Source organism: Camelus ferus, chromosome 4 (genome assembly GCF_009834535.1).
Source record: "Camelus ferus isolate YT-003-E chromosome 4, BCGSAC_Cfer_1.0, whole genome shotgun sequence".
In the NCBI taxonomy this organism is placed as follows: domain Eukaryota; kingdom Metazoa; phylum Chordata; class Mammalia; order Artiodactyla; family Camelidae; genus Camelus; species Camelus ferus.
The window spans coordinates 8,412,754-8,437,575 of NC_045699.1; the positions used below are offsets into that span (position 1 = coordinate 8,412,754).

At 42.9% G+C, this 24,822-nt stretch overlaps 1 protein-coding gene across 5 annotated transcripts in view; it reads right to left on the reverse strand.

The window, feature by feature from the left end:
• The window catches only part of NTRK2 (neurotrophic receptor tyrosine kinase 2), a 327,573-nt gene that overhangs the window by 135,769 nt on the left and 166,982 nt on the right, over positions 1–24,822 (reverse strand). For 4 of the 5 annotated variants that reach the window (XM_032477492.1, XM_032477491.1, XM_032477493.1 and 1 more), the window contains one exon: positions 4,608–4,796. In XM_032477492.1, the coding sequence (XP_032333383.1) occupies positions 4,608–4,796 (189 nt within the window). Of the gene's footprint in view, positions 1–563; positions 781–4,607; positions 4,797–24,822 lie in introns of those variants that run through there. The other variant, XM_032477495.1, reaches the window with a different exon arrangement.

Below are 24,822 nucleotides of genomic sequence, written 5' to 3' on the forward strand. Positions count from 1 at the left end.
GACAGAGGGCATGCTATGTAAGAACAAACACATACAATACATATTTAGAAACAATTCTCCTTTGATTTCAGCCCTGAGCCTAGGACCCTAACTAATTTACAAGGCTGCTCTAGGAAAGACACAATTTGGGGGATGAGAATAAGTCTATGGCATTTGCTTTCCCTGCAGGGGAAGCTATAACGCATTCCCACTCTTCAAGAGAACTCAAGATTGACGATTCGGGGGTTTTGCTGGTTAGAGTGGTATTTTTTTCTTTCTTTCTTTCTTTTCTTTCCAGCTCAGAAGGTGTGTTTCCTTTGTACCCTGTCAAAAATGTTCTCAGCAGTCAAGGAGAAGATCGCAGCACAGCTGCCCTTGAGCCGAGTTGGTAAATCCTACTGGGAAACCACCCCGTGCAGTCAGATGACGCGGTTTTCAGACACGTCTACACAGACTAGTTGAATTAAAGACCAACTCCAGCCTTGATGTTGCTGAGCTCCTCAGCTCCATCTTGCCATCCTGATTGATCGAGGAGATGGGTCTATAGTTAAAGTGGCATAGCACTTTGAGGGCTTAGTCATTAGAGCACACTGCTTTCTCTTGGGAAGGCAACTTCTTGCTTGGCTAGGTTATGGAAGCTAAGGAGTGACGTCAAGATGTTGTCTGGCCAGAATTTGCAGATAACCATAGAACTCTTCTCCTCCATCAGGCATGGATTTAGCCTCCTTTAGTTCCTGCAGTGACACAGGAGCCTCCAAATACCAAATTATTATCAGGCGGTCTTGGGGGAACCTCTGGGCCCTGCAATAAAGTAGACAGACTTGCTATTGGAAAGTGCTCGGGAGCAATTCAGCCCTGATCAGATTGCTCTAAAATCCTGCAAAGCATCTCTGGATTTTGTAAATGAAAACCTCACACAGCTCCTGAGGGTGAAAAAATTCTTCTGGGGATATCATTTATAGTCATCCTTCACCGAAATGATCTTATGCATCATTTAAAGAAATATGGTTAGATCATGTTTTTTCTTTGTTGTTTTTGTCTTTAGAGCAAAGCTATGTGAGTAGGAAGGCTGTATCACTTTGGACCAGCCACTTCTGAGCATTGTCTGTCAAATAAAGTGTCTATTAATTGATCTTTAAAGTCACAAACAGTTGGTGGGTTGAGGATCAATGTATTTTGTTGGTCCCACCCAATGTTTTAAATCTTGGCGAATTCACATAAAATAAAAAATGCCCGCTCTCTCTGGAAAAACTGAAGTATCTGGTAATAACAGGTCCATGTTCCATCCTGGTCTTCACGATACCATGTCATCTTTCTAATCCAGCCTGTTTCTCATACTGAACTTCCTGATCCCTGTAAGTCATTGGGTTTTAGGATCCTTGCTTTAAGCTAACCCATCATAGGGCCTTGTGATTATATAATGATATCTTTAACCAATGGCCTCCCCAATGAGTCTCCCCAAGGGCAAGGAACATGCCATCATTATCACTGAATTTTCAAGTCTTAGCACTGTAGGAATATTGTCGGTAATCAATAAATATTTAATGAATTGAACTTCACCTTCTACATTAGATTCTTACAATTCAATGAAATGCGCTGGGACCACTGCTTGTAAGATCACACATCTATTCTAAAGCCAATATCGTTGAGTAGCAGGCAGTTTTAGGAAGAGAAGTAAATATGCTGGCTTGCGATGTAAGCCTCTGATGGGTCCAGAGATTGGTGGCGTATGGTCCCTGGAATATTTTGCTTTAAGCACCTGGGAAAAGTTCGAAATTTTTCCTGAGAGCCTCTTAAGTTTGTTTTTCAGATGTGACCTATCCAACTTCTTGGAAGAGCCCTTCCTTAGAGGTTCTTTAGAGGTTAGTTGTGAAAAAACATTTGATGGAAATAACTTCACTGAAAACTAAGCTCCCAGAATTTCATGGGCCTAGAGCAGCAGATCCCTCTGTATGTCAGATCTATGCATTTTGAAATATTTTAATTTCTGAATGACTACAGTTAAGATCATCAAAGAAAAGATTTTTTGTTAAAGGCTTATTTCTGCTAAAGTTGCTAACTAAATCTATTTAAATTGGCTAATATATTGTTCAAAAACGTCTGACAAATTCTTTGCAGGCAAGTTTAATAGGAATAGAACCAATGTAAAAGGCCATCTATACTTGTCACAAATCTGTTAGTAATTAGTATTTCAGTAACCTATAGCCATATCTGGTCAGCATCTGGCCCACATCAAAGGCACATCCTGTCCCATGCTATACAGAAGCAGTTCAGCAGGTCTAGCATCTGCTCTCTAGGAGCTTACAATCTAATCTAATCAAGACTACAGAAACATACACAAGAGTGGTCATCCTCAGGACTTCACAAAAGGCAACAGATACACTGATGGCACAGGGAAGAATTATGGGGTAAAGAATGGCATTTAAGAAAGGGTAAAGGGAAGGACAGAAGTAAATTGCTTCTTTATTCCCATTTCTTTGAAAAATGGTTTACGGAAGATGTGCTATTTTAAGTGTTCTTAAAATCATGAAAGAGCATATGGCTTGGTGCTTGGAAGAAAGAAAATTTCTTCTGGTATAAGACTCTCTTCTGGCTAAGTGACTGAGAACGCTAAGCCAGTAAGGACAGCTGAGTGAAGGGCCCAGCAAGACTTTATAAGGAACAGCCAAGCAGAGGCCTAGAGCCCCCTGCCAGAGGACAGAAGCGGAGGGGGAGCTGCAGATTTCCTAAACTCTCTTCCAATTCCTTCTAAGTGGAAGTGGTATAGATTGGTGTAGAGTGACTGAGCCACAAACCAAGACTCCTCCAAAATTACCAAAATGTCTAATCCAAAACCTTTGCAAAAACCTCCATGGACTCTAGATTAGGAAATGATCTTTGGGAATTTTCGTGTGGGATTTCTAAGGGAAGAGCACTTCTAGTTAAGAGCCAGACTCAGAAGCCATCTAGTCCACTTTACAGGATCTCATGTGTTTGCTGGTTTGCTTTCTTGCTCATTGGTTCATTTTCTCCCATTGGGCTTGTTGGGCTAATGCTACCTACTTGATTATTCTGCTTTACCTTTACTCCATTGACAAAGAAAAGCAAATTTTTGAGTACAGGTTGATTTTACTCAACCTCAGTTATAATGCAGCCTCAGGTTAACTAAGTACATACAGCCTAGTACTGGTGGTGGTGACAGGGGTACTCTGTCCTAGGGAGAACAGTACTCTGTTCCTAGAGAGAACAAGCAAAGTGATGACAGATTGTCTCATGACTGTATCTTGCTTTGTTTTATTCAATATTTGACTGTTATGCATGCAGGGCATCTCAAAGACCTTTGCAGGACACTTATCTCAACAAAGAATGCACATTTTAAGCAAAGCTTCCACACGTTTTGTTCATACCATAATGATAATTATGGATTAATAATACCTTGATTTTAAATAATGTCTTTTATTTTTTCAAGGAGCTCAATGTTTTTCGCATATGCTATTCTATTTATCTTACCATATTACTTATTGAACTGAAATCTATGATGGGGTTCAGTCTCACACATTACAAGTTTGTAACGCTGTTTTTCCCCATGATTAAATTCTAATCCATACCTCAGGATAAATGTGAATGAATAGGAGGAAATTACAGGTGTTTCTTTATATATGAAAAGATACTCACTGCTAAGTCCCCTTGAGCCATGAGAGTTCTCAGTGAAAAGTCAGTCCCCCAAATAGGACCTTGAAATAGTCCTACCTTACCAGAGGCAGGGCAGGAGAACAGCATTTAAGGTGGGGTAGAACATGCAAATAGATAAAAGGTACCCACTTCTCAGTGCCGGGGGCCCCGTGGGACTTCGGCCACCTGATATTCTAGCCCCCATGGCCCTTTATTCATGTGTGAGGGAAGGCCTGGAGCTCCCATGGCATAAGCCTGTTTGTCTACCTGTGGTTTTATTTTTTGTTGTCCCTCATGCTGTGTTCTATTTTCTATATTTGAGCAGTGGCTCAGGAGAAATAATCAGTGTCTCTGAGAAAAATTCCAAGCTACCCAACAGAGGCTAATGGGTTAATCTGGTTCTGAGAAATATAACTCAGCGCACTTAGCAGGCACATCATCTGTTGTGATGTCTCTTCTCTACTGTGACATCACCACGAGTCTCCTGCTGGGAACTAGGACTGAACAAAGGAAACAGAACCACCTGAACTGACACCACCTTTGTGCAATACAGGGCATTCCTGACTACCACTGGTGTATGTTTTAAGGACTTCCAATAAACCAGATTTAAATCCCACCAATCGTTTGCTCTCTGTAACTGGTGTATGTGCATTCTAATGACACTTCTGGTTTTTGTCTCTATCTTTTTCAAGATAAGCATGCCTTGATTCCAACTTCATGTTGACAAATGGTTTTGGAAAACGAATCCCAGGAGAAGACAGTATCTGCCCATGGTTCCAATCCCAGCAGGAGACACACCCTGGGAACTCCATAATCAACAAACTAAATGATCTATGCCGTGGGCTCAAAGCCCCAAGAATCCTCAGACGCTTCTCTGCACTCTTCCCTCAATCATCCTTGTCAGGGACTCTGATAAACATGCTGCTTGATACGGCTATGCAGCAAATGGGCCAATAAGTACAAACAGATGTACTTACATGTGTCTGGCTTGAGCTGACTGTTGGTGATGCCAAAGTACTGGGGATTTTCAATAACAGGAATCTTGGTCATTCCAATAATGACGGCATCAGGGCCGCCCTCTGAAGACGACGGGGTGTTACTCCCATTGGAGATGTGATGGAGCGGGCTGGCAGAGTCATCATCATTGCTGATAACCGAGGCTGGGCCTGGAGTAGGAAAAATACACATCCTCCTGTAATTTTCCATGCCTTTGTTGAGCTGTAATTCACATACATAAAACTCACCCATTTAAAGTGTACAATTTGGTGGTTTTTAGCATATTCAAAGAGTTGTGAAACCATCACTACGCTCTAATTTGAGGACATTTTTTTTATCATCCCAATTAGCAGTCTCTCCCATTCTCCCCACTTCCAACTATAGGCATCCACAAATTTACCTTCTGTCTCTATGGATTTACCTATTCTGGGCATTTCATATAAATGGAATTGTATGATATGTGATCTTTCAGGACAGGCTTCTTTCACTTAGCAGGACGTTTTTAAGGTTGATTCCCATTGTAGCATGTGTCATTATTTTCTTCCTTTTTATAGCCAAATGATATCCCATTGTATGGATATGCCGCGTTTTGTTGAACCATTCATCAATTGATGGACGTTTGGGTTGTTTCAAATTTTTAGCTACCATGAATAGCACAGCTTTGAGCAGTCCCATACGAGTTTTTGTGTGGACACACGTTTTTACTTCCCTTGGGTGGGACTGCTGGGTTGAATAGCAGCTTTATGTTTAACATTTTGAGGACCTGCCAAACCATTTTCCAAGGTGGTTACACTACATATTTTATACCCCCATCAGCAAGGTGTGAGGGCTCTAATTTCTTTACTTCCTTCTCCTGTAACTTAATATGCAGTTTTGCTTTCTGTTTTTCAAACATCTTTAGGACACTTTCATTGAAACTCCCAGCACAAATCTAGGACATCTGTTGTACAATGTACTGAATGAGGCTCCAGGAGTTCAAAGATCTGATCCTTTCTCCACTCTTTGGACAAGTCACTTACCTTTATTATACCTTTATATTCACTTATATTTGTAAAATGTACAAAATAATATCTGCTAGTTACTTTATGAGACTGAAATGAAACTACTGATATGAAAATGTGCTTCATGAGTATGAATTACCACTCGGTATTACTAAATACATCTATACCTAGAAGACTAGAATCACATTAGACTGTCCTGTTACTGTGTTTCACTTTCTATATCAGCAGCTGCACCAATTTTGCCTACAAAATCCTTTAATAAAAATAATGGATCAATCCCATGGCAAAGTTATCTGCTTTGCCTTTAGCCATAATTGTTATTTGCAGAATCATTGCATTCATATCTTTATACTAAAGCAATAACTGTAAACATTTTTCATACAAGACAAACTTTCTAGTCCAGAGTCTCAGAATGTATATGCCTATAAATATAGTCTACTGTGTCTTATCTAAACATTTTGTCCATTGGCTGCTAAACCCATACTGTTTGCAAAGATTATAAACATTCACAAAAATAAAGGTCTACATTCACTGAAAACTTCAAAACAATTAAGATCTCAGTGGCTCTTCAAGACATGGAACCAACCTAAATGTCCAGCATCAGATGACTGGATAAAGAAGACATGGTGTACAGAATACTACTCAGCCATAAAAAAGAATGAAATAATGCCATTTGCAGCAACCTGAGTGGACCTGGCAATTATCATACTAAGTGAAATAAGTCAAACATGGAAAGAAAAATTATCATAGGATATTGCTTATATGTGAAATCTAAAAAAAAAAAAATGATACAAATGAACTTATTTACAAAACAGAAAGAGAATCACAGACATAGAAAACCAACTTATGGTTACCAAAGGGGAAGGAAGCAGGGGATAAATTAGAAGTTTGGGATTAAAAGATACAAACTACTATATTTAAAATAGAAAAACCACAAGGTTCTAACAGATAAAGAAAAATAATATATATATATATTATATATATTATATATATATATAAAATATATATACATATCTAATCACTATGCTGTACACCAGAAACTAACACAACATTGTAAATCAACTATACTTTAATTTAAAAAAAAAAAAGATCTCAGTGGCTCTTGATAGACACGTCCTACATGAAAAGCAGACAAAGCCCCCTAGATATATATTACACATGTTTCTGCAGTGTCCTGAGTAGGTGCAGGGTCCCACAAAAGGCAACCACCACCCAGGGCTACTACAATAAGCCAAGAGGAAGATAGCAAGAAAAAGATATGGAAGAAAGGCAAAGGGAAGGCAATGAGAAGGCAAAATCGAATGTGCAGCCAAGACAAATGAGTCCTAGAGAAATAAAGTCTGAATTGCTACTTCCTTAGCAAGGCCATGTGTTTTCATCCAGCCCCTGGGATGTAGGTTTCAGCACCTCCATCCAGTCTCTACCTTTTCCCTCACACTTGGCTCTTTCCATAAGAAGCATGGCAATTCTAAAAACACAAATTCTTGCATCATACACTTTTGAATCCCCTCTGACATATCACACTAATCCACCCCCCAACCTCCCCTCTACATGAGGATTATCACAGTTTGTAGGGATAACAATTGGACATTCCCCAGCTAGCCGAATCTTCAACTATGCAGGAGGCAGCCAACTGCTATCACAGGTAATTTTTAAAAGCGTTCTCTCAAGGGGATGTGTATTTAAGTTGCTTTAAGGATGCACGCTGGCTGCATTCTGCGAGCAAGTTCTCACACAGCCAACTGAGAAGCCACAGAACATTCAAAGCCAAGGCAAGCTCACCAGTTGTGTTTGTCTTGAGCCTAGATCACCAGTGTTAGTAAACAGTGGAAGTTCTGCCAAGAGACAAGTTCTTTCTAAGATCCTTAACCAGCCCTGTTGTGTGATTTGCTTCCTGACAGGCCTCGATCACCCAGAGCTTAAGCCCAGAAATGGAAAATGGAAATGTGTTATGCTAGGGTTTCTACATCTTGTCAATAAAACCTCCCCACCACGGGCTCCCCTGCTCTGGTCCCGGTGCAGCTGTCCCCTCCTTGGAGGTTACCAAAGCACGCTACCACCCGAGCTCGCCGGGAAGGGTGCAGTTAAGGCCACGCATTTCTCAACAGACTCCAGGCTGCACGTTTACCCCCAGAAATGCAAGCGTTGTCATGTTCAAACTCTCCACATGCTGTCAGAAGGCCAGCGGGACTCACTTCTGGATTCCTTGCAACAGTTAGAAACACACTGATCCCAGTGGCTTTGTCTCTGATTCCCTTTTGGCCCAGCACAGGGTATCAAAATTCCTGGAGCAGTCAATCATTTTGGAGGAGGCGAATACTCAGAAGACAATGTTGACATTCCTCCAGGAATTCAGGCCTTAAAGCATCTGCCATGTGCATAGCGGAGACTTACTTAAAGAGTTCAACCAAGGGGCTTACTCTCTGCTTCCCCTCCATCACCAAAGGACACTCTTTCCTTCCTCTGGCCTCGCTGAGTCAAACCCGCATCTCCGAGGTAACAGATCCCAAGGGAATGGGCTCTCTGTCTGGGGGAAAATTTTGAAGCACAGAAGCGGTATAAAGCACCAGAGGTAATATTCAAAAGCTATTTTCACTTTGCCAGAAGGGCACTGTTGACAAATCTGAGCGACATGTAAATCTCAACAATTTATCAAGTGGAATGTTAATTGAAGCGCTGTTTTCTTCACTACTGATGGTCCAGGTCCTGGAAGATTGATGTGGCTGGCGAGGTCGCAGGGGGCCAGCCATTTTTCTCTGAACATTTTGATCTAATGGCGCACAGCAAAGTCGGGGAGGGGGAGAAGCTCTCAGGGGGGACGATGAATGTCTATATAATTTGACAGCAGCCTGTCTGTGCCTATCAGGGGATGTGTCACTGTGTGTCTGTGCACGTGCTGGAGGAGACATCACGAAAAGACAGACAGAAGAAGAGTCAGGGGCACATCACAGCGTGTAATAAGAAATTCATACGAGGACTTGCAAAAATGTCTTATAATGTTAATAAAAAGTTTTAAATTGCTGGGTAGGTGCAGCTTGCTGAGTCTGGGGTAGAGAGTTCTAATTACTGAGATGACAAATAGGAGCTGTGCCTGGAAACATTTTTAGCTCATTTTTATTTTAACATGTCTCACATGCAGAGAGGCATTTTTCTTTTACCAGAGCTGCTCAGTAACATATCTTTGCATTTATGACTTTACAGACATTTCTAAGCCTGCCTGAGACATTTTTTCCCTGATGAGAATTGATGGAGGTCATCTGCAGAAGGAGTTTCCTTCTCTTGAGACGAACAGCGCCTTCAAGGAGAGAGACAGATTATTGTTTTTGAATAGTTGTATTAACCATGTCTTTTATTTTCTGTAATCTAAAGCTTCGACATCAGGGGCCTTGATGACACAAGAGGGACTGCCAGTTCCTGGAGATGATAAAGTGCCTGCCTACGAGGGTATCTTCCAGATACAAATCGGCCAATCCAGAGTCTGCACCCCCCACCACATTCCACATCAGGTTCTCATACTCCAAGTCACTGAGCACCTGCCCCATCACCCAAGAGCCAGTGGTCAGACAACCGGGGACTGTCCCTACACTCCAGAGCCAGTCCCAAACCTGCGTCCCCTGCGTTGCCCATTCCCTTCTGCAGAAACCGCAATAAAGTCTCTTGTCTATGTTTTCCCCTCACTCCTTCTGCCTCCTGATCAATCCCATGCTCCGCTCAACACTGCGGTCCCACCATGGCATGGCCGGTCCTCTTCTCTTGGGAACTGAGTAACAAACTACCTTTTCAGGAGCAGCCATCCCCTGACCTGCTGCCCTCACCACACCTGAATCACAATGAAACCTACATTTTAAAGCAGCAGCACTTTTGATGAACTGTAGCTGAAAAAATAATTCCGAAGAAGAATTCCCTCCACTGTGGCCTAAAAGGACAATGCCTGTTTATTGAAGCTTCCCAGAAACAAACACCTCTCTGCAGAGTAATGGACCTGGAAAGCAGCAAAGAGGTTGCAGCAATTTGCTGTTCCATGGAGGAGAGATCCCATGTCAAAGATTTCAGCACTCAGCTCCCCACTCCACCACCAACGCCGTGCACAGAGCAAGCCTGAAAACAGGAGCCTTCAAGACTGCACAGGCAGGACAGGCTCTCTGCTGTCGTGGCAAAGTGACTGTGATCAGCTGTCTCTGAAGTTTGCCGCCGGGGAGCAGCAGACAAGTCCTGAGCTGGTGGAGCTTCGCGTTTCAGCTTTGCCACATTCCGCTTTCTCTTCCCTGGTTAAGAGCCTGGGGATTCCTGGGGCCAGTTCAGGGTCACAGCGACTCTCCCCCTTCTCTGCTACCTCTGGGTTCAGCCTGTGTGACATTTTGAATCACTAGACGGACACTGATGAACGCTGTCCAATAGGAAAAGTATGATATTAGGCTCAAAAAGGGAAAGGAAACAGGCTTCCTTAGACAGATGAGAGGAACACAGATGGGGAGGATGGCTTGGAACGAGGAGACTCTGTGACACTGGTACACTTTCCCTATTTTACAATTTTCCCTATAGCCAACCTTGCTACCAAAACAAATACTAACCAACAGATGCCCGAGATGGTCCAAGATGGGGCCAGATCTTGGAAATACACATGAAAGATGTAAAGACAGTCTGTCTTTTCATGCCTTCTAAGCAATTCCTGTTCATTGTCTCTGTACCCATAGAAAATACTGAACAAATTGGAGGTCCCAGGAGATCACACCTGATTTCAGTCCTGGTGATGAGCTGCATTATCTGCACTCATTTGGTAGTTACACACTCTGCTTTTCAATTGTCAGCACATAGTCTGAACGCAAAGGAATAGAATGCAATCAAGCACAAATCACAGCGTCTGGACATTAGAGTCTTGCTTTGAAAGAGAAGTGGTCATAAAACAGCTGATTTCCCAGTTCAGAAATTTACTACATGTTGGCCAGCGGAAGAAAGTTAAGATCCACACTTGTCCAGACTTGAATATTCAGCCAGCTATTTGCTGTACATGGAGTTGGAGTGTAGTTGCATTTTATTTCCTTAATCTTAAAAATGCAGCAACCAGCTAGATCTGGACGACAGTTAACACTTTTCCACAGGATAAAAACAAGTCAGCTTCAAAAATACAGAGCCATTTACTGAAGTTAATTAGCAACAGTAATGCCTTATCTGGAAAATTCGAGGCCTCTTTCTTCAGCAAATTAGAAATCGGGAACACACAAAAAAAGAATCAAGGACCAAAAAGTATAAAGAAGGTCAAGGCAGTTTCATCCTAATTAAACGACTCATTACTTATCCAAAGAAGGAGTAACTACTTACCAACACCTTGTCTTGATTTTACTTTCCCAAATCCAAACCATGAGAAATCTGAAAACCACAACAAAACATAAAATAAACTTCGAAAGAGAAGCGTAAACCAGAGGCATACAGCACTGTCCCTCGTGAAATAACAAACTCCCACAAAAAGTTCCACTGGGGACCAAAGCTTCCCCTCAAACACCTGGAAACTAACCCTTGGATTTTTGTGTAAAGATTTATCATCCTGAGAGCATGGAGGTTGGAATCAGATAAGAGACAGCGAGAGCCTGTCTTCGAGAGAAATAGCCAAAACCTAGGGGTAAAGGCTCTGAGCAGATTTCTTTTCTTCTCACTTTCTCTCTTCCCCCCTAAGTATCGACTCATTGAAAGGGGAAGCTGTAGGGGATGAAAACACACAATGCCTTTGACAAGAGCACCACAGTTCTGAATTGCAGACCTAGGGGAAAATAATAAGAGAAAATAGATCTTTTCTGGAGCTAAGACAAACAGTACAAAAAAAGGAACATGACACTTGGGCTGGATGGGGACTCAAGAGAGAAAAAAAAGGGATCACAATTCTACTCTGATTCCATCACTGACTTGCCGTGTGATGGTGGGCAGATCGCAGCAGCTCTGAGCCTCTTAAAACACAAGGCTCCACGAGGCACGTGTGAGGAAGGGTCTGCCAAATGTTTGGGGGTTTCCCAGTGAATAAAGCCAGGGTGAAATGCCTATTTGTTCCCTGGGCCCACTGTTTCCTTCTAGGTAATTTTCTCTGGGTTCAAAGTGAATTCTGCACAGCGGGGAAATCCCTGGATAAGAGGCCCAATAAAAGGGAATAGAGCCCAAATAAGTAGTAACTATGTTTCTCAGCTCCTTAGATCTGTAGCCATTTTTTATAGGCAGGATAAAAAGCTACATAAAAGAAGAGTCAATTTAAATGAAACAACGTATCTAAAAAAATCTTTGCACACTCAGAAATGCCTTACAAAGCTGTTGTCATGATTACTATCTTTTTCAAGCACATTTTGTCTTTCCTTCCCTGGTATGCTCCAACTTCAGCTCCAAGCTGACTTTCACTTCTGATTGGTATTCCTCTGAATGCTTTCTTCCAGGTTTTAAAGGGCAGGATGAAGGTCTGGCCTCTACCCAATGCCAAATAAAGATTCGTTTTCACAGAAGACAGTGAGTCCTCAGTCTAGCGAGGCCGGGCTGTGCCTGTGGATTTTAGTTACGACTAATCCCTTTCAAAATGGAGTGCATTTTCCTACCAGTCACTTCTTGTTTTTTTATATTTGTTTGATTTACATAATTTTAGCTCAGTCGTGGATTGAATATCTGGACTCCTTTTTTAACTTGAGTACTTTTTCAAAATCATGTTTCTTAGAGAGAGCCCACTGAAGGGCAATGCTGTAGTGGCTCCTCCTTGCTTATGCGTTTCAGATTATTGTCCATCACTCACTATAATGACCACAGCTGCAATGAACATCTTTACATGTCTTAGGTTCTCTCACTCCCATTTTCAGAAGTCATTCCCTCAAGATAAATCCCAGAAATGGAATTACTGGGTCAAAAGGGGGAAATACATTTAAGGTTTTCAACACATGTTATCTGATTGTTTTCCCCACTATATGAAGTCTTACTTTTCACCAACAGCGTATTTCCAGTGGGAAAGCTGAGGACGAACCATTCCCTATGTCCATCCTGCCATTGGTATGTCTCCACCTAACCAAACAGAGATCTGGCAAATAACCCCCTCTGATCCGTGCCATGTGAAATCACTCGCCCCTACTTGTCCGAGGCTGGTGTTTGGCACGGGTGCAGTAAGGAGAGCTGCAGATATGAAAAGGATATGAATACAGCAGATAATGCTTGTGCAGACAGCAGAATTCACCAAGTGCCTCCTCCACCCCAGACACTTCTCCTTTAGTCTTCAGCCAAATCCTGCAATATATCCCTGTTTCTTAACAAGGGACCAAGACTCAGAGAGGCCAACAGGCTTACCAAAGGCCACAATTGGTAATGACTGAGCAGGGCTCAGTCTTCTGATGCCAAATCCAGTTTTTTCATTCCTTTACAGTTGCCTTTCCAATTCTCCAAAATATTTAGCCAAAATTAGCCAAAGTTTACAATATTACAATTAGGGTTTAATTTTATATGTGGAGAAGCACTAGAAGTAGTCATTCATTCCTCATTTATTCATTCAGGAGGCATGGCAGAGGATTCGATGAGGAAGAGCTTACAATCAAGGATCAGCTCTCCTAGAAGTACGTCCAGTGTGTGTGGGAGCTCAAAGGAGGAGTGTCTGGCTGAATCTGGGAGGTGGCGGGAGGGGTAGGGGAGAGTTCTCTAGCTTACGGACAATAGATGAAAATTAGCCAAGAATGGGGAAAAGCAGAGGGGGCCATTCCCACTGTGAAGAGTCCAGTTATGGTTAGAGTGCATTTGTCAAGGGGCTGATACAGCTAAGGGGAGAGAAACTGGGAAACACAAGCAAGAGTCAGGCCAAGAGTTTGGACTCTATCATGAAAACTGCAGAAAACCAACCAACCAACCAACCTCAGGCCAGGAAGGAACAGGATCAAAACTGATCTTAGAAAGTGGTTGCAGACTGCAGAGAGGATACTGCGAGAGAAAGACTGAGGGCAAGAGACTGGTCCAGGGGGCTTCTAGAGAAGTCAAAGCCTGAGAGAACTGTGGCCTGAACTGGGCAATGGGGAGGTGGGACAGGGACAAGGAAGGGGCAGCTGCTGGGCATATCTAGTGGAATCAAAAGGACTTGACTGATCGCACGTTGAGGGGAATATGGGAAATGAACAATGAAGTTCTTGGGTTTAGACAGTGAGACACATGGTGGTGCTTCTCACAGCATCTCCAAGGAAGGATAATAGGCTTAGAGGTTCGACTCACAGCATGGGTAAGGGACCCCAATCTCAAATAAGGCGACTGTGTGGAGAAAACCTAAGAGAGAAACACCCAGTATTTAGGCTTCAGGTTGGGAGCTCAGGACACAGGTCTGGTGTCCAAAGTGGATCTGCCCACGTTGACCCAGAGCCCATAGTTCAACTGAGAAGAGAGGCAGGATGCTGCACCTTGGACACATTTCTTCTTTGGGCACATAGAACACCCTTTTTCATAGGCACAAATAAAAGGGCATCTAGCTGAGGCTAACTTTTGACAAACTTATTCCTAAATTATTGAAATAGTCCAAAATTCCTTTCAACAGTAATATAATTATTACATGAGAGAGAATATAATCTTCTTGACCATACCCCAGAGTTCTTGGAAAATTTAACAGACCAGGCAAAGCACCGCCAAGTTGGTACCTCTTCCCTCTGAAAGCCATTCCTTGTCCGGACAGCTTTTTCTTGATGGATTTCAGCAGTAGTCTCAAAACTGCAATACTAAATTTCACCAGCAAAATTTTCCCATAAGGCCAAAAAGAAACAATTTCTCAGTTTCCTGTGATGTTTCATCCATTGGGAATAGTGTCCCTGCCAAACAATCTTTTATCTTCTATTTAATAAGAGACACTTTATTCACCACAAAATAAAGGGCTCCTTGAAAAGCAAATGTAGTTGCAGTGAGTTTAAGGGAACCCCCTCTTTTGGAATCTAGACAAACAAAGACTCTAAATTATGAAATTAACCAGTTAAGTCCATCTCATATTGAAGAAAGTTCAATCCTCCTCACTCAAAGAAGAGAAATACACAAAAAAACAAAGCCCATTAACACATTAACAACTCTAAGTTGGGACTCAAATTAAATAAAATAAATAGCAATAAAGATTTCTTTTCAAATGTCCCTCAAAGGAAATAGCTAAAATTTAGGTGGTTGAAAAGGAATATTTATGATGCAAGGGAGAGGATCAGAGGAAGGAGTGAGAAACAGGCAATGTGGAGGAAATTTAATCTTCCCTGTGGTGCTGAATCATACAAACACCAAATGTGATTGTTAGAAGGGCTCTGATCTCAAGAGAATGCCATTTCTGGATTTTTTTTTTTTTTTAAGTTTCAGAAAAACTGTTTTAGTATGTTAGAAGAAAAAGCAGCTCTTCTAACTCTAAAGAAATAAAAATTTGCTGCCTTTTCAACTGAAATTTCTTTGTATTTTAAGGCAAGACTCATCATCCCCACCCCCCAAGAAAAGCATCTCTAATACTGCGATAGTGGAAGCAAATGGGAAACTGTGATTCACTGACAGAAATGCACTTCACCTCCAGCTTATGGGCACTACCCGCTCCCTGAAGGACACGCGGAAGAGGAGCTGAGCGCTGCCTTGCTGCAGGGAAAGTGTTGAGCCCAGAGTGGACACCCCAGAAGAGCTTGGTCGAGCATCCGACTGCCTGTTACCTCACACAAAGAAGCAGGATGAATGGTCACTGCAGCGGAAAGGAAATGAGTGCAAAGGATCTCTTTGTTGACAATGTAATCGTCTCTCTTTCCAACTGACACATAATCGGAGTGAGTAATCGTTTGCTTCAAATTAATTCCAGTTCCTCAGGGCACAGAACAGTGTAGTTTGGGGCCAAGTTTCCACTTCAATTTAAACTTAATCTAGTCTAAGGACACAACCTTCCTATAAGTCCCATCTCCACAGACTAGGAAGGGGGCTTGCTTTGAGTTAAACGCATTCTAGAAATCATGATTCAAAGGGTCCCGGATTCTCCCTAACCTGCCTTCGTTGGCTACATCTGTTTCCTCCCCTCAAACTTCCAGCACAACTCATGTCCACTGTACTTAAGAAAAGTAACACTGAACACCTCCAATGTGACAAATTTAAAGAAAAACTATGTGTATTGTGGCTGGAACTGCTAGCTGCTCTCTGAAGTCTGTATATCCCCCTTTTCACCTGGGCCTACAGCCAGACTACATTCCCCAGCCTTCTTTGTGGTGAGCTGTGGCCACGCTATTAGCTTCCAGCCAATGGAAGGTGAGCAGAGCAATGGGTACCACTTCCAGGCCGGCCCACCGAGATGTAGGAAAGTACGGTGCCCCGTGCTCACTCTTTCCCCTTCCACTTGTCCAGAATGAAGACTGAAGACAATGCTTAAGGCAAACTTGGGAGTTAGGACTTGAAGATAGCAGAGAAATTCTCTGCTTGTCCTCCCAGTATTGTTTTGTGAACACAGACAGTGTAGAAACCGAGTTCTTCCACCAATGGACCAATGGAGCTGAGCTATTTAACGCCCAACTTTCATCCATATGCAAGAAGTAAACTACTGTGTTTGAATCATTTTCCACTTCAGGACTAATTTACTATGGTAGAGAGCCTATCCCAACTAACACATAGGCAAAGGGGAAAAATATATATGTATACACATACACACACACATAAATATATATAGTTATTAACTGACTCCATGACCTCTCAGTCCCCTATCACAAATTCAACATTGTGTTCCACGTGTATTTCCATTTCTCTGGAGAGAAAATCCACAGATTTCATTAGATTTTTCAAAGGTACTTCACTGCAAAATGCTAAGAGCCACTGAAATAAAGGTGAATGGTTTCAGGACACAAAGGTATAAATGCCTAGGTACTCTGGATTTAAATTCTATTTAATTATATTTTCCATCAACAGTTGAATCTGGGTGCTGAGAACCGACTGTCACATCTCGCCTAGAATTCTACAGCAAATTTCTAACTCGTCTCTGGTCCCGTTCTTGCCTCCCTGGAATCTCTTCCCCACAGAGCTGCCAGAGTAACCATTTCCAAGTATATGTCAGATGATTGCATTCTCCTGCTTAACATCCTTTAAAGGCTTCTCATTGCATCTAGTGTAAACTTCTGACGATCACCAGAGTCCCCGTGAAGTGCCTCCCCCAGCCCACCCCCGCCCCCACCCCTCCGTCCCCCGGGAAATGGCCACAGTGGTCTCCTGCCTGTTCCTGCTCACTCAGCACACTTCCTTGCCGCCTCCCAGAATCCTCTTCTCGGGCTCTTCTCCTGCCTCACCCCTTCTCAGGTTAACTCCCACATCCCAGAGTGGCCCCGCTCTCACCAGTCTAACCCCAGGCTCTCTCAACCCCTCTCACTCACTATCATCTCCTCCCCCTCAGCACGTTCCAGTAAAGGCCCTTACTCACTTCAGGTATCATTTCTTGTCTGTATCCTTTACTAGAACTTGAGCTCCATGAAGTCAGTGACTTAGAAGAGGCTCCCCATCCCTGAAACAGACGCTGACACAGGGGTTCAAGTAATGGCAGTTTATTGGGAAGGGATCCAGGAACACTAGAGGGGGAGTGAGCTGGTGGCAGAGGGATGGAGGGAAGCCCACAGTGGCTGTGTTATGCAGTGGGTTACCCTGCGCACAACTAGAGTTCAAATTCCTGGTGCACCTGGAGAGAGGAGAGGGCATAGAATGCACCTCGGAGATTTCCCACCCAAAACATGAGGAAGTTGGGTCGTTTACCCCCCAACAAGCACTTGTCATTGGCCGAGGGCTCCTGCTAAGAGAGAGCACTGGGGCAGAGTCACGGGTGTTTGCAGCAGGACCCTGGGGATAAACGCGGGGATGGTGGTTGCTGAGAGGCTCTGCTGGGACTCCAGCAGGATCTGCTTGTCTATGTAGCTCACCACCAATGCCAGTGCCCAGTACAGACCCTCAGTAAATACTCGTTGAATAAGAACAACCATTTTAAAAAGAATAGCGATATGATGTCCAGCGAGTCTGACGAAAATGCTGATATGCAAACTATACACTCAACATAAAACAACACCGTCTTGCAAGCATATTTACAACCTTCCTGACTCACTTGTGACCCTCCAATGAACCTCGTGGTAGACAGTATTTAAAGGTGAGCAATACCCAGAACCCAGCATTCCAGGCAGGAGTGTGGAACAAGGACTCGGGACTAGATGCCAGGAGAGGATTCTCTTTAGATGCTGTTAGCAACGAACTGCATGACCTTGGGGGAGTCGCTGCCCTGCTCACAGGCTCTGCTTCCTCCTCAGTGAAGACAGAGGCTGAGAAAGGGCACAGAGGCCCGTTCAAGCTCGAGCAGTCTAGAGCACCAATCACTAGGCACATGGGACTGAGAATAAGTTGCCACGTGGCCTTATACAGCTTTCCTGAGCATGGGTATTTTGGAAATGTGAGATCATGTGCAATTTAAAGAAAAGCACTCAGTCAGCTGGCCTAGATTTCCTCCTGCTCAGTAATATTCAGATGCTTTGGGGTCACTCTGTCCTCATCTGGAGAAAAGGGCCTGGGCTCTGCAGAAGCCATTTTCAAAATCAGTATACTTACTGATTACTTGCTGGATGCTGGGAAACTTACTAGAGATTAACTATTACTTTAATTGGGGAAAAGTGGTCAGCTTCTATTGCAGCTTTGAAAAAATAAAATCACATTGTAACTGACTATACTTCAATTAAAAACTAAAATAAAATCAGACAAAAGTAATTTTTCAATCCTATGGACTTAGAGTTCAGAAGCTTCGAGTGGGAATAGATGAGCTAGACTTGCTCAGAATGTGGCAAAATGCCCCAATTCAATTTTGAGGGGGAAAAATGTTGCAACTACTTTCCTCTTTCATTGAACAGGTAAGGGTATTTCAAAGAAAATTCATCTGGTCTACATCCTAGTCACTCACAATTAAACTGTACAAAGTGTTGGGTTTTTAAAAAAATCTATTGTAAATTCTGAAGGCTTTTTCTCTAACTAAGGAGCTCACACTCTTCCCTGAGGGGACAGAAAATGGAACCTGGACCTTCAAATAGTTAGTTTAGAGCTTGGAGCTTTGAGAAAGGCAGGGGTAGCCTCTGCCTACTTGTTAATAGTTGACAGAAGTGACAGACATCATATCAAAGCTTTGCCTTCCTTTGGTACCACCCTAGTGAGAGCTCAAAACACTCTATAAACGTTTTCTTTCTCAGCTGTCACCAGCTCCCTGCAGGGAAGGCAGGTGATGTCTGGTTGCACATACACCAAATTTCCCTAAAACCATCTTAACATTGAGGGAAAGACGGCCTGTGATTCGCCCCAAACTCCCTCCTCTCCGCAAAGCAATGTTGGTCAGTGCTCGGAGCAAGTCTTTGGGAAGGAAATTGGCTGATTCTTGTCCTCTGAGAAGAGATATGACCAGCTCAAAGAGAGTGACAAACACATAGAGTCTTGGCAAGCACTTTATGTCAAATTCCCCCAAGCGTTCATTTCCATGGAAAACCTAAACAGTGACTCAGAGACCTCGGCTGACCTGCTCAGACCTGCCTCTCACACAAGGACTGCTGCCGCATGACATGCATTTGGAAATGCCTTTGCAATTTCGGCTGTGTAGTCGCAGTTACAGGCGTATGTGTGCATATATACATCTATAACAAGCCAATTCTTTTTCCAGTTCCTCTAAACCAATGTTTGCTGCAGCTCATGCGAAGCACCACGTAGGATTTTTTTTGTGTTTCTATTATGGAATTCTGCAAAGAGTAGGGGGACCACAGCATTCCCAGGCATGATTCTCATTGCAGGATATTCTCATTTGTATTCAAATTCTTCTCTCCAATCTGGGGATGTGATGACCTGCTTCATGTCATCCTTCAGCACCTGTGCCTTTCTTTCCAGGGACCCGCCGTCTCCCTCCCGTGCGCCCCACCGCCAGCACTCCTGCATCCAGCCAGGGTCGGAAAATGTGTGGGGCTGACACTAGAGCTGTTTCTCTAATTTTATTACTGTGCGCTCCTCTATTAGGAAGCTCCCATGATGGAATAGAACATAATAGGATTATATACACTTATAAAGCCGGGTGCTGAATAAAAATAAGTGAATAAAATGACCGTAAATAGAACAAAATGAAAACACATTGTTGAAAATGCAATGCCAGTCACATGACTTGACTATTGGCCATCCATTGCCTGCTTGGAATCACTTGAACTGGTTCCCCGCTGTCAGTGCAAGAAACCCAAATCCATAAGATGAAACTGCATTGCTTTCCTTAGTGTTTTCCTACTAAATGCCCAATGTGCCCTTTAAAATTCACTGCTTTTCTGGAAATTGATCAAAATTGACTGGCTAGGTCGGTGGTTCTCGAATGGGCATGATTTTGCCTCCCAGGGGAAGTTCAGCAATGTCTGGAGACGTCTGGGGTTGTCACTATGGGAGGGGTGAGGTGGAGGGCACATGGTATGAACACGTGTTGGGTAGAGGCCAGGGTGCTGATAAACAGCCAGCAATACACAGGACAGTGCCCCCCTGCGCCGCCCAACAAAGAATTTAAATCCCAAAGCATCAGTGGTGCCTAGACTGAGAAACACTGGCCTAAGCCATGGCCCAGCAGAGGTGGAAATTACCCCCCAAACCCTTGATCTCTGTTAAAAAGAAACCCTAACCTGTCCAAGCTCACTGTCACTATAGGAGTTTAGTCTCCCGTGTTATCCCAACATTCTTGTCACCGGACCATTTCTCTCTCAGTTTCTCATATCTCGCTAGAAACAGCAATGATATCATCCTTTCTGCTGCTCCCAAACACTGAAAAGTGCTGTTCTGGCCCCAGAACAGAGAAGAACAGAGAGGGATCGGAACTAGATTTGGGCTCCAAGTCTTGGGTTCGAGTCTTGGAAACCCCTGCTTCCTGACAGATACCCTGCCGTGACTTGGTCTCTGTAAGTCCTTCCTCGGAGCAATAATTACCACCTTGCCCACCTGAAGGGGCTGTTTTAGGATCAAGAGAACTGGTGTATCTGTGAGACCTCCGTAAACACTCTGGTTTTATATAACATAGGGGTAAGGAAACTCCTCAGTGACATTCAGAACCTCGACCTGGCTCCAGCTTATCACTTATGACTCGCCTTAAAACACCCCAGTTTCCAGTTAAACTGTTAGTTTGCATTCCTTACATGAACATGCCTGATTTTCCTATTTATTCATTAATTTGTTGGAAAACTGCCATTTGACTACCTGATAGATGCAAGACACAAAGTGCTGGTGATGTAATGAATGGAATAAAGTAATCACAGTCCCTGCATATAAAGAGCTTCCACATGAAAACGAATTCATGTACGTATATGCATACATTGTGCTGTACACCAGAAACTGACACACTGTGAGTGACTGTACTTCAATAAAAAAAAATAAAGAGCTTCCAAATTTTATGTCTGCACCAGCTGTTTTTTTCACCTGAAATGTAACCTTCCAGCTCCATTTGTGACCATTAACCTCCTTTTAATCAACAAAATCCACCTTAAAAGTCACTCCATCACGGAGTATTTCTTCTTTCCGCAAATCAGAAATACCCTCCACTGACACACAGGTTTGTTTGTCTCTTATTATAAGAACCACATTCTCCACTGTATTCATTATTTATGTAACCTTACTGCTCCTATTAGACTTTTCAGTGCTATGAGTTAAACAGAAATCTTCTCACTCAGTTCCTCATTCTCCTCCATAAGCTTCACAACAGTTACAATAGTGTCAAGCAGGGAACTTTCCACATGGTAAGTACTCAGCCAAATAGCTCAATGCTGATTGGATTCAACTAGAAAGATCTGAAAACAGGTCATGAGATGCCCGCAAGAATAGCAGGGCTGAGCTGTAAAGCAAGAATGGACGACAGTAGGAGCGTTCATTATTCCTGACTGCGCTTTTCTGTATTTCCAAGGCACGCTGTTCTTTGCCTGTCATAGCTCACCTCACTCTGAGTTTTCATTATTTACTTACTCGTTGTAACATCTCCCCTCAATGGAAGTTCTTGATGAGCAACAGATATTTCTGTCTCGTGTCTGCATTGTACTTTTAGCATTGAGCACCATTCCTGGTACATTTTAGGTGCTCAGTAAAGGTTTGCTGAATGAATAATTGAATGAATTCCAACTTTTCACCCCTGTATTCTTTGATGGGGAACCAAAATTGGTGCGACCTGGGGCCACGATTATGTTAGACACTGCCCAGCTCCCCTTTCCTTCCTGGCCCAGCAGAGGACTGGAAACCACCCTCCACCACCAACATCGCCAGTCCATGTTGCTTGCTTTTGCCAATGACAAGGGAGTAGAAATGACACACAGCAGCTCTAGGCAGAAGATTTAATAGTGAGTAATAGGTTTTCTACTTCCTCTTCATCCTGTCACAGTGAACTATGAAGCCACTGATTCAGACACACTGTGTTGTACATGGAGCATGAGGAGAAATAATCTTCTCTGTTTTAATGGTTATTTGTTTCTGCAACATAACCTAGCCTATGCTGACTGATACAATGGTGAGGTTCCGAGTGAACCTTATTAAAAGATAATATTACTTATAAAAATATCGGGGTTTTATTTTATAAAAAGACTCTGATATATATGGTTAAGAGAATCTCTGCTCACACATGTACTCTTTCAAGCATATGCAGGTGTGTGCATAAATACATAATGTGTAAGTGTTAATGATAAAGTAATGCAAGAAGTTTTTAAAAAACTCATTGTATTAAGAAATGAGTTGTAACCTTGCAAGCAATCTCCTTAGAAGGTCGTGCCTTTGTTCCAAAGATACTGTTCCTGTTCATCACATTTTCAGAGCTCACCTGGGGAATTATCTTTAATTAATGCAGTGAAGTCTCCAAACGATGGAGATCTTCATTATTTGAGGAGAAATTCTGATTTTTTTTAATAACCAAAGATCACTTGGAGCCAGGTCTGATGGAATGTGTGGGTTATTAAGCTGGACCACATCACCATTACTCAAAATGTCAGGGGCTCTGATCCTGTAGTCTCAGGTCTCCATCTTCATTGTGGAGATCACAACTTTTCACTACAGGCTCTTCTGCAAGATGAGGTCCCAAAAGGCACAGGGTCTCTGGGCTGTTGATTCTCAAACACTTTCATAGTTCTAGAAGCCTAGAACTAAAGGCCAGTCTCCAGGAACTTTCTTGATCCCTTAATTCACAGCCATTAAATAGATGCAACACAATTGGATGCATGGCTGGGGGTTCTTCATGGTGCCTATTAGAAGCTACCTAAGCACAGTTGCTCTCTGACTGTAAAACCGTCAAAAGAATCAACTCCTGGGGGATAAAAGGCCACCTAAAACAGGATTAACTGGGGAGGCAGAGCTGGGGGTTATCAGTTTTGTTTGTATTCTGGACTGAATTATATACCCCCCAAAATTCATATGTTGAAGCCCTAATCCCTAATTGTGGCTGTATTTGGGCCTTTAAGGAGGTAATTACGGTTAAATGAGGTCATAAGGGTGGGGTCCTAATCTTACAGAACTGGTGTCCTTATAAAAAGACACCGGAGCTTTCTTTCTCTCTCCACAAGCCACAGAGGAAAGGACACGTAAGGACACAGGGAGAAGGTGGCCAGTCTGCAAGCCAGGGAGAGGGCCCTCACCAGGAACCTTTCTGGCTGCACCTGATCTTGGACTTCAAGGCTCCGGAACTGTGAAAAAATAAATGTCTGTTGTTTAAACCAACCAATCTGTGATTTTTGAATTATGGTGTCCTGAGAAGACTATTCTAGTTTGTTTGGTTGTTTTGTTTATTTTTTATTGTTGTCACTATTTGGATTGCCACCCTATATCCACTTCCTCCTCCTCAACTAATGATTTTCATTTGGTTATCCACCTACCCCGAGACAGCCAATGAGATTCAAGATGGGACCAATGGCTCACACATAAAACTTCAGCATAATTCCATCCCCTGCCCACAGTGGTTGGCTCAAGAAGCAGCATGTGCCTAAAGTTAGTCTGATCAAAACAAGCCTGGGCTGTGTGTACAAAGGTTGACGTAAATGATGTTCTCTTTCCTGCTGGATGGGCCTCTGGAAGGATTAGCGTCAGGACTGGATGGAAGTCATCTTTGCTGCACCCATGAGAAAAAAGTTTGTCTCCAAGTCTGGCCAGCCTAACAGAAGAGAGCCATACTGCTCGGGCCTTGGATCAAGCCACATCCAGGGCTCGATGTTTACTCCCTGAGGGCATATTTACTGTTCGAGACATTTGCACCTGGAAGATGCCAAACTAATACAGGGATCGGGCAATAGTAATCTAGTTCTCATTAAGTCATTCCTGCATCCCCAGAGGCTGGAGTAAATGGGTACCATATTCCGGAGTCCTTCCACGCACCCAAGTTTTAGTACCACTAATGTTGAATTGGCCTGTTATGGAGATGTAAATGTCCTGCTCTTCAAAGGAATGTTTGACAGGATGAAAAGCTTTGGGATTTCAATGATTCTGACTCCTCTGGAGAAAGGAGGACAGCCTCTTTTAGCAATTTCCATGGAAATGAATAGACATATACTTTAGCTATTCAAATATTTAACTAGCTCTTTTGTTGTTGTTTTGAATTCCAAAGAGCTGCAGCTGCCTGTTTGTGTCTGTTGTGCCTTTAAGGGGCTTGCTGATTCAGTGGGATCCCTTGAATGCATTAATTAGCCTTCTCTCATTTTCCCAGCCCATGCCTACGAAGAAATGAGCATTTGCAGCTCCAATTGTGGAACCGTGTGACTCTTGAGGGTACCAGATACATGGAGGCTCCGAAGTGCCAGCTTTTTGATGGGCAGTTTTATGCCGGCAGCAGCCTGCGTGTCAAGGCTTGTGTGGCTGCATGATTAATTTATTGGCTATCACTATTGGCAGGCAAATGAAACACAGGCCCTGGATTAAAGTGTAACGGGGGAGATGGGGCATTAATCAGCCCAGGTACACGAGTCAGGAAGGGTAAGGATCCAGAGAAAATGAAACATTACAGAAGGCTGGAAAATGATTTATCATTTTTAATATATATCATCGAAACCCCTCTTTATAACTGCTTGTAGGCCACCATGTTGCGAAGTCTTGAGCAATAAAACACTCCTTCCTTAAAACACTAGAGTGAAAGCTGCTGGTGGGGAAAATAAAGAAGCATGAAGAGTGCACTGGCTATAAAAGAAAAAAAGTGTTGGACTTAAAATTAAATTTCTACTCTTCCCTTTTTAAATGATTTAGA